The sequence below is a fragment of the Ochlerotatus camptorhynchus genome, unplaced genomic scaffold (genome assembly GCF_037179485.1).
Source record: "Ochlerotatus camptorhynchus isolate MF236.1 unplaced genomic scaffold, CSIRO-AGI_Acam_v1.1 ptg000132l, whole genome shotgun sequence".
NCBI classification, from domain to species: domain Eukaryota; kingdom Metazoa; phylum Arthropoda; class Insecta; order Diptera; family Culicidae; genus Ochlerotatus; species Ochlerotatus camptorhynchus.
Window position 1 is genome coordinate 1,556,299 of NW_027040622.1, and position 14,187 is coordinate 1,570,485.

The 14,187-nt window shown below is 36.7% G+C and overlaps 1 protein-coding gene across 1 annotated transcript; it reads left to right on the forward strand.

Annotated features, from left to right (window-relative positions):
- Nucleotides 1–350: 350 nt before the first annotated feature.
- Nucleotides 351–13,686, forward strand: Obp73a (Odorant-binding protein 73a). Its single transcript, XM_065220820.1, has 5 exons — nt 351–458; nt 12,858–12,948; nt 13,018–13,130; nt 13,219–13,411; nt 13,479–13,686. Exons 1-5 carry the CDS (start codon nt 372–374, stop codon nt 13,577–13,579), a joined length of 585 nt encoding a protein of 194 aa, XP_065076892.1. The 5' UTR covers nt 351–371; the 3' UTR covers nt 13,580–13,686.
- The last annotated feature ends 501 nt before the right edge of the window (nt 13,687–14,187 follow it).

Here is a 14,187-nt window from a genome sequence, read left to right on the forward strand (position 1 = left end):
GTCTCACTTAAAGTGCATTGCATTCGCCACCTCTCCATCGAACCGAACCGAAAAAAAAGTGGTAGATAGGTATTATAGCAATGAAGGAAAAACAGTGCGTGAAACGACTGCATCGCGCTCGACCCGCTCATAACCGATCGCGTTGTGTTGCGAGCTGGGTGTCCGCTAAGATCAGAGTGCACGCGTGTTGTATTGATCATTCAAAAAACAAATATAAGCAAATCACGCTGCTGGTGCCGCTGCTGCGCCGTGTAGTGAATGAGAAGTTCAAGTTCAGCTCGAAAATCTCTTAACAGCGACCGTAAGGGTGTGGTGAAAATTTCGATAGCCGATATCAGTTGAGGCATAAAGTCTGAACGTTGCAGCTAAAGATGGTGTCGTCAGTTCAAATTTTTATGAGTTTCTGCGTTTCACTCGTGCTATCGTCGGAATCGCTAGTGCAGGCGCAGATGACCAAAGTGAGTTGGAATGTTCGATACGTTAGTTATTTGGAAGTGTTTACCGATATGGTTCACGAAAAATGTGTCGCAAATAGGTTGACTGGGTGATTGGTAAATTGAGGAAAATAAAAATAAAAACAGTTACGTTCCTACTATGTATTCGGTTGTGTTAAAACGATGGAACCATCAAGATCAGTTGCAGCACGTGAAGCTATTTCTAATTTTAATTAAAAGAAACTTACAAATTCAATACATCTATACCGTTTGAAACAATCATGTAAAATTCTGCGATATATATATCGCACACGTTCGCTAGATTTGGCGTAACTTTACACGAAATTTCATGAAAATGTAAGCGCAAAATCGCAAAAGTTAGCAATTTTGATTTTTGTTTCTATGTAGATCCTCCTTGCATTGGAATCGTTGAAATATAAACACAACACCTTGAGCATTTTAATTGTCAACAAACCTTCTGTTGACTACTAGGATGACTAATATAATCGGAATCGGAAGCCTAATTGGTAGCGTTGTTTCACCATACGTGCTGTGCTGATAGGATTTGAATGTCCCCATTGCCGTTCATTGAAGCTAATATCGCATTTGTTTTTTATTTAAGTATCAAGATTGGGTCTGCCTGTTTTCTGACAAACGTCAGTTTGTTCGTTTGTTTTTAAAAACTACCTCTGGTCGAGGTTCGCACTGACAAAAAGTTCGGTCTCGCAAGGGTAAAAAACAAATTCGCTATAAGTTTGAGGTGCGACAGTGGTAGACTCACGTTTCAAACCATATTGAGTAATCCGATTAATCTGTGTTTAAGAATCATCGCTTTAAATTGTTGTTGATGATTTCATTATTTGATATTCATATGATAATCAATTTTGTCTAATGCCAGCTTGGTGTTTTTCGGATAACTGTCACAGTTATTGACTGAGGGATTTATGTAGCTATGGTTAGTGGATCTAACTTCAGTTTTTGCTTATATCTTGGGCTTACCGTTATAAACTCAGGCTTGAAGCATATTTTGCTTAAATTGTCTACACACTTAAAAACAAAAGATTGTATAACCTTGCTTAGCCTTTTAACAAGTAAACTTACACTTTTCGCGTATTATCGTTTAGCGCCGCTAAATTTTGGCTTAGCGATGCCCACTACTGGGAATTTTATAAAAATTGTTTTGTAATTTGTTTTACATCATAATTCCTGTTTTTTTATTATCTGGACTAGCATAACGATCATCTTTTCCTAACTAAACTAAAGTTAGTTTTTCGCACTCAAAGGCGTGCGCAAAATACTTTTTCGCTTGTTGCTAAGTATAGCCTTGTCGACCGAGAGATTGAAAAACTGAGACAGTACTATTTCATTTTTTTTACTACTTGATCAGAAAGTTTTAATCATAAGCATGGACATTCATATGTAGTTATGCCGTGGATAAACTTGTATGACAAACTATGAACATGCGCATTATTTGTATAATAAATCTCATGCTCATCCATGGTCACACTTGTATAGTTTTTGCATAGTGCTCATAATTATTATACAAATAATGCTTATGCTCACAGTTTGTCATTCAAGTCTATATGGGGCATTTATCTTGAAACTGCGTTCTATACAGATAGAAATAATTAAAAAACAAAAGATATTTTTCAAAATAGCAAAAAAAAATTGTATGCAACTTGTTGCAAAACTCCATTTTTTCAGCATTCGTCGTATCGCTATCTAATATCGAATTCGTTTATTATCGGGGTTGGAACCAGTTCCAACTCAGTGCGAAACCGAACTTTTTGTCAGTGCGAACCTCAACCTGAGCTGGGTTTTAAAAACAAACGATCAAACCGAGGGGGGCGACACATCTAAATTTCAATTATAGATGCTCAAAAAATCTCACACTAGCCAATAAATCTTCGAAAAATCTTCTTTCATTTGTCGCATCTACTTGCATCGCGCATCATCTTTTTGCAGGAAATCTTCAAAATCGTGATAAATCTTCTTTCTATCTACTCAGCGTACGCGCAGCTAGCCACAGCAAAACACAATATTTCCTGCATCGTAGATAGAGTCGTCCCCCTCGGATCAAACTGACGTTTGTCAGAAAACAAGCAGACCCAATCTTGATACCCGATCCAGGTTGGAACTGAATAATAAACGAATTCGCTATAAAAAACACTGGCCCTACTAATTTAAAGTTTTCAAGGGTTTAGGTGTAGAATCATTGGCAAAAGAATGACTAATGGCTCCATTTGATACTCCCAAGAAATCATAAACATCAGTCCAGAGTTTTCTACCGGCATGAATTCAGTCATTTAGCTCAGTCGGTGAAGGTGCATCTACGAAGCAAGACCATACTGAAGATGGCTGAGTTCAATTCTTGCTCCGGTCCGGTTTCAGTTTGGAAAATATCTCAACTTCCCTGAGCATAGAGTATGATTGTACTTGCCACACAATTATACTAATGCAAAAATGGTACAGGCATCGAAAGCTCTCAATTTATAGCTGTGGAAGTGCATCTAAAACACTAATTTGAGAGCACACAAAATGCGATAAGCAATAAGCTTAAAATACGAAGAAGATGAAGAATGAATTTAGAACTATTAAGACTGTAACTTTCAAGACATCAGGTCGTTTTTTTATCTTGATTTTTTTTTCCGTCGGTCTTTTTTTTCTGCATGAGTATCAATGCTACCGACGGCATAGAGGCAGCACCCACATCTGGACCCTACCTATTTTTGATTCCCTGCTTCTGTGATTGATGTGATACATCTAAATGAATAGAATTAAGAACTTTGAAGCCACCATACCATGAATAGGTTTTTAAGGTTTAATTATTACAAGCGTTGTAGGACAAAAGATCGAAGAGACAAACAGTTTAAAACACTATATGCTGAATAAAACAAGTAGGCAAACCTAACTAAGACATAGCTTGGCAATTTAGTTGACATTTTCCAAAGTCATTTATCATTCTTAAGGACAAGGTTGGTTGATCATATCAGCAATTTGTGGATTCTATCAATCTTGTCATAAAAGTTGACTCTTTCTATTTAACATGTGCATTTCTTTTGAAGGTAAAAGCTAACGATCAATTCAACCCAAAATACTCAAAAGTCTTTTCCCACGCTTGGAGAGGACTCCTTCTTTAGTACATGACTAAATTAGTCCATGAGGATTCTTTCTTTAGTACATGACATACTAAATCTTTTGAATAATCCAACTGAATATGCTTAAAACTCATTTGTCACTCTTTGATATGAGCAGTTCTTTGACAGACAAAAAACTTTTGAATAATTCAACTAAAATACTCAAAACTAATTTCTGACTATTGGAGTTAACTCTTTCTTTAAAACCTGGGTTGTTATTTGGATGATGAAAGCTATGAAACATTCCAACCCAAATACTCTTTTCTTTTTCTTGGAGATTACTTCTCCCTGAGCTGTTCTTTGATAGAAAAAAAACATGAACAAATAAATAAGCATTCCTATTTCATTTATTATCGGTTTATTTCAGTCCATTTTCATGATACAGGTCGGACTTGATTATCCGAGGGATCAATTTTCCGGGCTCGATTATGCGGAGCCATTTTTTTTTCTGTGGCATTGGATTTGAGTAACTAAAAACAAGAAGCATAGGGTAAATGAAACAACCATTGATGCATTTTAAACATTTTGAGCCAATTTATGTTTGGTGGAGATAAACAAAGTGATATAGAAAGGTAAGATTACGAAGGCGTTCTGAGGTGACCAGAACATACCATCCTAAGCTGCGAGGGACCATACCAGGTGACTCATTGCATAGTTGAACATTTTATTTGAAATGCATAGTTGACAATTTTCAGCCAACTTCAGAGGCCTAGAAAACAAAGATCTCTGATCTGATGGTCTTTTGGAATATTTTCAGAGGTGGCTGGCATCATGAGACATCATCCGAGATATGTGTTTGTTTTAACTCTTTATTTGTTCCAAATTCAGTAACGTCCCAATAACGCATTTATCTAGATAAAATTAATAAATAGCAGATTTTTAGCGATGGGCCCAATCTTAGATCCATAGGCCAACATTAGAGACATTTCCCCTATATCTAAGTGTTTTTACATTGTTCCTACCTTGGCAATTCAGTATTTTAAACAGGTTTTTTAATCCTGCATGTCAGTATAACAATTGAAATCTGAAACTAAAAACTAAAACTAAATCTTATCTAAGTATACCTAACGGCGCCGGTGGTGTAGTGGTAAGCGTGATTACCTCTCACCCCAGCAGGCCTGGGTTCAATCCCAGTCGACGCCACCGGGATGTTCTGAGGCATAACATCTCTGATCACGTCTTCCTTCGGAAGGGAAGTAAAACCGTTGGTCCCCGGTTCATGAGTTGATGGGTCGATAGGTAGGGTCCAGGTGTGGGAGCTGCCTTCCTGGCACGTCGGTAGCATTGGTGCTCAGCACGGAAAACAAGATCGACGGAAAAAACAAAAAACCAAAGGTTATCTAAGTATAAAGGGAATGAATCGTTGCAATTGAGGTTTCAACGATTTTTGCCTGAAATTATTAATTATTTTGTTGGAAATTTGTTCTAAAGTCTCAACATTCGAGGCAACTTCAAAATCATCTTCAGAACATTGTTCTGAATCCTTTGAAGTGCCTTTTTCCTGGTAGTGCAACAACTAGACCATATTGGCACAGCGTAAAGCATGGCCGGTCTAAAAACTTGTTTAAATATTAGAAGTTTATTCGTCAGGCAAAGTTTGGATTTCCTGTTTATAAGAGAATACAATCATTTTATATATTTGTTTGGATTACATTTGGCTTGAATGCCCTCAATGTGATCTTTGGTCAAGTATTAGTCCAAGATATTTCACTTAGTTTGGCCATAGTGACTATGTGACTACTACTAGGTTCCAAAAAGGCAACTCTCACAGATAAAAATTCTGAATTTTAATTGTGATGTAAACATTCATTCACGTAAACTTAAATTTAATTTCACGCAACCGAGCAACTTGTAAACAATGTTGTTTACAAAGATGGGCTTTTGTATACAATATTTGCTACATTGCATGGAATGTGCCAGAACTTTACATGATATATAATGTAAACTTATATGATATATGACGCTCCATTTATATGCATCATATTGAACAGAAATTTACATTACTTTTCGAACTGTGTATAGGCTTATGTGGAAATATTATAAGTTGAGTTTTGGAAGCGTTGGGAATCCGAGAGCTGTGATTTGGATTGATGCACAGTGTAAGTCGAGATCTTCAGTTCAATAGTATCTGATCAACCTGTCATGAAAAAAAAATAATCATACATGGCTTTATGGAGATCTTAAAACATATACACTTAAAAAATTCATGTAAATTTAGGTGCTCTGAGAGTGACATATACGAGCGTCAATTTTGACATAAAGTTGAGTCATAACATAAGCGAAATAGGGTTAACTACCCCATTTCCGGCCTATTAGGCACAACCCGCACTTAGCCTTTGTTAATCTAGTGTAGTTAAGCACCAAACGGAATGTTATTATTATTGGTGGCTTCCAAATTTATTTACCTTTCCGTACGTACACAGTTCGAAAAGTAGTGTAAATTTCTGTTCAATATAATGCACACAAATGGAGCATCATATATCATATAAGTTTACATTATATATCATGTAATGTTCTAGCACAATTCATGCAATGTAGCAAATATTGTATACAAAAGCCCATCTTTGTAAACAACATTGTTTACAAGTTGCTCGGTTGTGTGAAATTAAATTTAAGTTTACGTGAATGAACGTTTACATCTCAATTAAAATTCAGAATTTTTATCTGTGTACCGTAAGATTTGATAAAGAGAAACAAATTTATAAAGAGAGAGAGAGAGAGAAAGGTTAGTAATTTCCATTTAATTCAGAATATTAGTACAAGACACTGAATAAGTCTACACATTTTAGTCGAAATACGCGTATCTGTCAAGGATAAGCAAATAAGATAGTAGAATTGAATGGAAATTACTAATCTTTCTCCTCTTTATACAGGTATTCCACTAAGACGCCCACACTCATCAGAAACAAATTGTTGAGATATTGTTAAAAGTCTAACACTGCTTTTTGACGCCGAACTCGGCCTACGGATTCTTAACTTGGCCTAACGCATTGAAACGCCGTTGAAACGCCAATGAATTCACTTCGGCCTATCGAATGAAAACAAAAAACGCTTCAGAATATTGGGTGCAAACATTTATATCACACGTTCTTATTGACTTCGTTTGGTAGCATTTGAACTAAAGTATCGTACCAAACGCATAATTTACCTGTTAACGCCGAAATCATGGATCTATTTGATTATTTCTGCTTGATAGGCCCAAAATGGGCGCTTAGGCCGAAGTAGCTCTCTACCCCATAGCTCAATCAAACATACTTTTCGTTGAACGACGAACTTTTCAGTCTTGAAGCATTTAATATAACATATCATGTTTGTTCTACGTCTAATATTTTATGTCAAAGAAGGATTCCGTCACGTGTAAAATCAGTTATTTCTAAGTGTGTATGAAGGACTTTGGAATCATTTCTAAGCTGATTTCATATTATTTTAATTAATTTCTGAGCAACCTGGAATCTCTGAGAATATCTTGGAAAGATGATTTGAATTGTTGGGCAGTTCAAAATCTTCAGAATGATACCTGATCAAGTCTAAAACAAATATCTTGAGGATGTTTTGGAGAACTATGATCACTTGGAGGTCTTTGGAATAATTTCTGTGCACCCTGGTATCTTGAAAAATGCATGGGAGATATGAGTTGAATTGTTGGACAATGGCATTTTGAAGATCTTTGATTGCCTAGAGGTTCTTGCAATCATTTCTGAGTAGCCTTGTATGATGAATGAATGTCTGGGAAATGTGCTTTAAATTGTTGGACAATTGAAGATTTTCAGAATGATACCTGATCACGCTGAAGTGTTTGACAGATATCTTGAAGATTTTTTGCAGATATACGATAAGAGTTTTTGCAGACCTGGAGGTATTTTAAATAATTTCTAAGCAACCAGGTATCTTAAGAGGTTTGATATGCTATTTAATATCTTCAAAATAATACAGTTAACAAACATTTCGAGGACTTTATTGAGATATATGATCACTTGAAGGTCTTTGAAATAATTTCTGTTTAACCTGCTATTTGAGAGACAATCTGAGATATGTAATTTAAATTGTTGGGAGATGAAGATCTCTAAAATTATACATAATCAAGCTGAAGTCTTGGAAAATACCCTGAGGAGTTTTTGGAGATGTATGATCACTTGGAGGTCTTTGAAATAATTTCTGAGCAACTTGGCATCTTGAGAGTATATGTGGGAGACATGATTTGAATTGTTGTGCAGTTGAAGATCTTCAGAACGGTTCCTGGCCTAGCTGAAGTCTTGAACAAATATCCTGAGAAGCTTTTGGAGATGTATGATCACTTGACTTTGAAATAATACTGCGCAACCTGGTGTTTGAGAGAATAACTGGTAAATATGATTTACTCAACATTTATAACGCCCATAATTGCACTCACCGATACCACGTAAAATATGAGACGCTCCTCTAATGGTTGCCTCATGAAAACGCCTGCACCCACAATTTTGAGTGGATCCATGAACACTCTTTGCGCTTATCTGATGCTTTGAAGCAACCACCACAATTTTTGAAATTCATTAAGAAATGGCTAAGTAATACCATTGCAAACTTGCCGTTACACGTTTTTCGGAGGCATCGTATTCGGAGTGTTAAATGACTCAATTTTTATGCAGAACAACTTTGTCTGTAGACAATTTCTTACTACACAAACTCGATTGTAGTCATTTCTTTTTTTTTTTTTTTTTTACTTTCGTTTGTTTTTTCCGTCGATCTTGTTTTCCGTGCTGAGCACCAATGCTACCGACGTGCCAGGAAGGCAGCTCCCACACCTGGACCCTACCTATCGACCCATCAACTCATGAACCGGGGACCAACGGCTTTACTTCCCATCCGAAGGAAGGCGTGATCAGAGATGTTATGCCTCAGAACAATCCCGGCGGCGCCGACTGGGATTGAACCCAGGCCTGCTGGGGTGAGAGGTAATCACGCTTACCACTACGGCACCGGCGCCGTTTGTAGTCATTTCCACATCTTTCATTTTGGATGGCTTGAGTGACACTTGCCATTGATAAAAAACACGTCTACTGAGGATTCATATATCTAAAAAAAAAATCATCTATCAATGAAACAGTCATCGGTCGTCATTGAAAAGCAATTCAACTCCGGAGTGATTTGAGATTTTGGCGAAATTGCATTTGCAAACAAACACGTCAATCGTCGATTTCTTGCGAATAAAAGCTCAATCTCGAAAACTAATTACACTATATGGTAGTGGAATCATTCCTCTATCATTTGGTATAGTTTTTTTTACGAGATTGAGCTTTTATTCACGAGAAATCGTCGATTGACGTGTTTGTTTACAAAAGCAATTACACCCAAATCTTAAATCACTCCGGAACTATGTTCTGTCAATCTAATTGAAACTTTTATTGCCTCTGTTGTCTTGTGAAATTTAGCTATAACGGCCTCTTTTCTGAATTTTATCTCTCAATCTATGGAATCTACACGAAAACTATGTTTGAACGAAATTTCTAGAACAGTATAAACAACATTATGCCGTAGACTACACATTTTTATTTCATAAGGGTAGAAAGTTCGTAGAACAAATACTTTAGCACTCTCAAATTCCTCAATTTGACGTGCTTATAGATGGCCCCCAAGATGTATTTTTGTCACTCGAAGACGACTTCAGCGGTAATTTAGTCACGAACCTCTCGTTTGCATAAATTTTTATTAAGTTTCGATTTATGTTCGTTCCATCAGAACAACGTTTGTACACAGTAAAAAAAGTAGTGTAAATTTCCGTTACTATGATGCACGTAAATGGAGCGTCATATATCATACAACACACTGAAAAAATCTAAATTTTACTGGTGATGTAAACATCCATGCCTGCAAACATTCATGCATGTAAACTTCCTTTTCACGTAAACTAGCAGCTTGCAAGAAATGTTGCAAACAAAAGTGGAAAGTTGCATACAATAGATGAAATATTGCATGACATGTCTCATAAATTTACACGATTTATAATGTAAATTTGTATGATTTATGACGCTCCATTTATGTGCATCATAGTAACGGAAATTTACACTACTTTTTTTAGCTGTGAAGTTTACATTATAGATCGCTTGAAAGTGTATGATACATGTCATGACATATTCCATATACTAAACACATAGAAATGCCTAATCTTACACGTGACGAAATCCATCTTTGACATAAAGGATTAGACGTAAACAAACATGTCATGTAAAATTAAGTGCTCCGATACTGAAAAGCTCGAAAGTACGTTTGATTGAGCTGAATTTCGCGTCTATTATGACTCAATTTTATGTCAAAACTGACGCTCGTATATGTCAGTCTCAGAGCAACTAAATTTACACCAATTTTTCTAAGTGTGTATATGCAACTTTCGATCTTTGTTAGCAACATTTCTTGCAAGCAGCTAGATTACGTGAAAAGGAAGTTTACATGCATCCAGTAAAATTCAGATTTTTTTCTGTGTTCTGTGATTTCGCATCGCATGTGCTAGTTTCCCAAATTACAATTGCTTCACTTTTTACCATGAAGATGCTACACCGTGGAGTTGGATAAATAATAAATACAGGTGCCAAAACCAGAGGCATTACATGAATCGTTGTTGTTAAGTAGTTGTGTTGGGTCACTTTTAGAAGTGCCAGCAAAACCATGCTGTATGTAGCGGGTCCGGTGAATTTTCGAAATGGATTGTCACATATTTTATATCTTATACACACATCTAGGTATAGGGATTGATAACTTTTAAATAATAACCAACTGTAGAAGTTCTAAAGAACACACAGTTTGGAGCAGGCATAAACCTCCAGTTGGGATGTAGAATGCAGAAAAAAGATGAGGGCAGTACCACAGACAAAAGAGAATCGGCGCGAGCAGAAACCGAAAACATCACCTTGATTACCTATAGAAACCAAAAGTGAGATTTTTTTTTGCGAATTCACCCATACGAGGGATACCTTTAAAGTATACCCTCTAGCCACCCCGTCGGAATAGTGTTTACGGAGTCCACCATTTAACGGAATCGTGTCGCATCCAAAACCCATAAGGTAGACTCCAGCAGTGTGCGATTTTACGACCATTCGTCAAAGCCTAGAAATAGCGAATCAGTTTAGATGTAGATTTTCATGCTTCGATAAGCCAATGTGCTTCAAATCTTTTTGGACATGAGCGTGACAAATGCGTGACGGTCAGGAGAGAGTCAGATAAAGGACCTTGAGTTTAGCTGCACAATGTCATGCGAAAGTTTATTGAATAGACCCGCCAGGGAGTACCGAAATTCATTAAAAACAATCTAATTCTGTAGAGTGTGGAAAATTAATTTGAGCAAGCCTTTAAAAATGGAAGTGGATTTACTTTGAAGTCCAAATTGGAAGTGCAAACATATGCTATTTTTGAACACAGGTTACGCTTCACAGGTTTTCTAACATTTGTCAGCCATTTAACACCACAACGCTTCCTCAACTTCCTTCCTGCTCTGATATTTTCGGAAAACGGGCAATTTTCTCTTCAGATTCCGTGATGGACGTTGCATGTTTGGTGGTGCTTCCACAAGTCACCGCACTCATCGGGTACCGGTAAAAATACTTGATCATGACCGCCAATAAGGAGAGAGACCTTTGGCTGCGTTTGTATTAACGTGTTTTGTTTTTGTTTTTGCTAGCTGCGTTGAACCAGATTGGATTGGGTTTGTAACTGCAAAGTGAAAAGTAGTGCGTAAACTAGTTTTCTATATTGAGCAGTTTATTGGTTTTTAATAGCAGGGGAAGACATTCCCATACGTAAACGTTGGGGTAAACTGACCCATCGTGATATTGATTGAGGTTTTCGTAGTTATTATTTTAATACAATGAAACATTTATTTGAAGGGTTGATAGTAAAAATACTACATTTCTTCCATATTAAATTTTTTTTTTATAAGGGACTGAGAAGCATACACTCACTTGACTTGATATAAATAGAGTGCATGAAAAAAGTTTGAAAAAATAAAATCTGGCAACCGGTAGGATTTCCATTACCAATTATATACAGGTATATAAAGTATTTGCTTATGATATGTAGGACATCGACTACTATGTGTACCTTTCAGCGTGACACTAACATCAGTCGATGATAGAGATCATTTTTCTATTTCATTATCCAAGGAATCATAAATATGACAAAATGACAAGCCATCAACGATAACGCTTTGTCAGAAATGGAAAACTATAATGATATATCTAGATTATAATCTTCTTCAATTTTTTCATGACAAACTTCTTTTGAAATATAGCTTACTCGGGCAGGTAGAAGGAAACGACTAAATTGTTGGTAAGCTGTTTCACGAAGTAAATCCGAAGATATCTTTCCTCGATTCCAATCAAGCTATGCCCTCAACCATGTAGCTCTCTTTGCTTTATGTGTTTGGATTCGCTAGAATTGTCACAGTTTTAAATATAAATTCAGAAATTAACACAATTGGGTTCTTTAATTTTAAAAAAATATCATCTGAAAGAGCTTCGTTTTCTGAGCACAACGATATTTTTTTTTCGATCCCATTTACTTCCATCTCGATTTTAAAATCAAGATTTAAAGTAAAATGCACTTCACTGTTTGACACAAAACTATCAAATTGACAGCTCGCTCCCATACAAAGTACCACCGAAGGGCGCTAAGATGGTGGTTTTTGCTAATGTAATACCCCTAAAGAACCAAACTTAGTATTTTCACCCTGATATGCGAAGTTTGTGTTGAGGTATTTCTTTATCCATACACGCAAAAATCGATCTACCCTCTGGTTGTATGAAAGCGATGAAAGCCAAAGCATTTCTGGAAAAATGCACATATTCAATAAAAAAGTTACCCATTTGTGGGTTTAAACATGGTACCCTATTCAGTGGATACGAGTACTTTTTTTTTTTTCTAGAAAAGGGTTGGTTTTCGTACAAACATTGGGTACACGTTCTTTAGGTTAACATTTAAAAATATTTCAACGCGTGAAAGTACTCAATCCCGGTTTTAAGCGTTAAAAAAACAGCTGAGTACATAGCCAATAAAACTGGGAAAGTTGATTCGCAGCATGAAGCCACCCCGGCTAGAAAAGATCATTTCGCTAATGATCATTCATATGACATTGTTAAAACTGCATCGTCATCCGGGTGCGAGTTGCATCATTGCATAATATCCACATTCATATATAGCCTAGCTCGTCCATTTGGTTAGCTAACTAACGTCTTGCCTTAATCCAGTGGTCGTTTGTTTTTCTCTTTTCCTTTTTCCGGTACATGGTCGCGTCACCGTGCGTGCGGGCACCTCTCTCCAGAAGCGCTGCATGAGCCAACCGAACGTTTCCAAAAAAGTAGACAAGGTGATCCACGAATGCCAGGATGAGATTAAGATGAGTCTAATAGAAGGTAAAAGTCCGTTCTACGATGTTAGTGGCTGGGAGGGTTGCTAATTGTTTGCAGTTTAATCCATTTCAGACGCTATACGGGTGTTCAAAGAGGACTGGCATGACCGCAAGAAGCGAGCCTCCGATGAGGAAGATTTCCAACATCCAACGGTGGTTTCGCATGAGGACAAATGGATAGCCGGGGTAAACTGAACGAATGTTTATGCTGAACATTGTCGCTGGGTGTAATGGCATAATTAAGACTATGTTTTTTTTTCTATGTTCCATGTAGTGTCTGATGCAATGCGTGTACCGCAAAAACAATGCTGTTGACAAGAACGGTTGGCCTACGTTGGATGGTTTGGTCAACTTGTACACGGACGGTGTCAGCGAGCAAGGCTACTTCATGGCTACCCTTAGGGGAGTGGATAGGTGCCTGAAAGGGACCTCCATGAAATATAAGGTTAAGAGAAATGATGTTGCGGGTGAGTGTATTAGACGTGTAAGTCAATGTTGATATAAATTTAATTAATTTTAATATTTTAATTTTAGATAACTTCGAGCAGTGCAATGTGGCATTTGATGTGTTCGATTGCATTTCGGATATGATAACCGAGTACTGTAGTGACCAGCCGAGTCACGAATTTCATTAGTCTAGAAAGAGTGTTTGTTGGTGAATGTTACTGTAAGAACGAAAAAGTACCTTTAGCAAAGATTTAGATTTACGATATTTAAAAGGAAAGTGATGTTAGTAAAGTAATGATTTAATTTTGTATTTAAACGGTTTGGTAATGATGACTGACTTATGTTTCGTCGCATAAACTAATTAAGTGAAAACCGCAAATAATTTTGCAAAAAACCTAAAATTCTCAAGTGATTTGTTTTAATTTAGTTTCAGTCTGGGCCAGGTGTGGCCAATATAGACCAGAGAACATTCAGTAAGACTATCAATGATCTATAATCTATAATCTACAATGATATAATGTTTCACATGATGGGATTTAGTTGAAGTTACATTCTGGCCACATACTCGGGGAAACCCAGACCATATCCGGGTGTGAGCATTGTGGTTCTGAAAATGCAATAAGCCTACCAATCAGGCTTGCTTCCACTCACTTGCTATAAAAACATGATTTTCTAAATTTTGAAATCATTATATGTTAAAATCATATGTTGTACTCGTTAGATACAAGAAGATGTTGAAATGCAAGTATTTGTCACATGAAACCTATTAAATTCGCTCTCAGATAGTCACAATTAG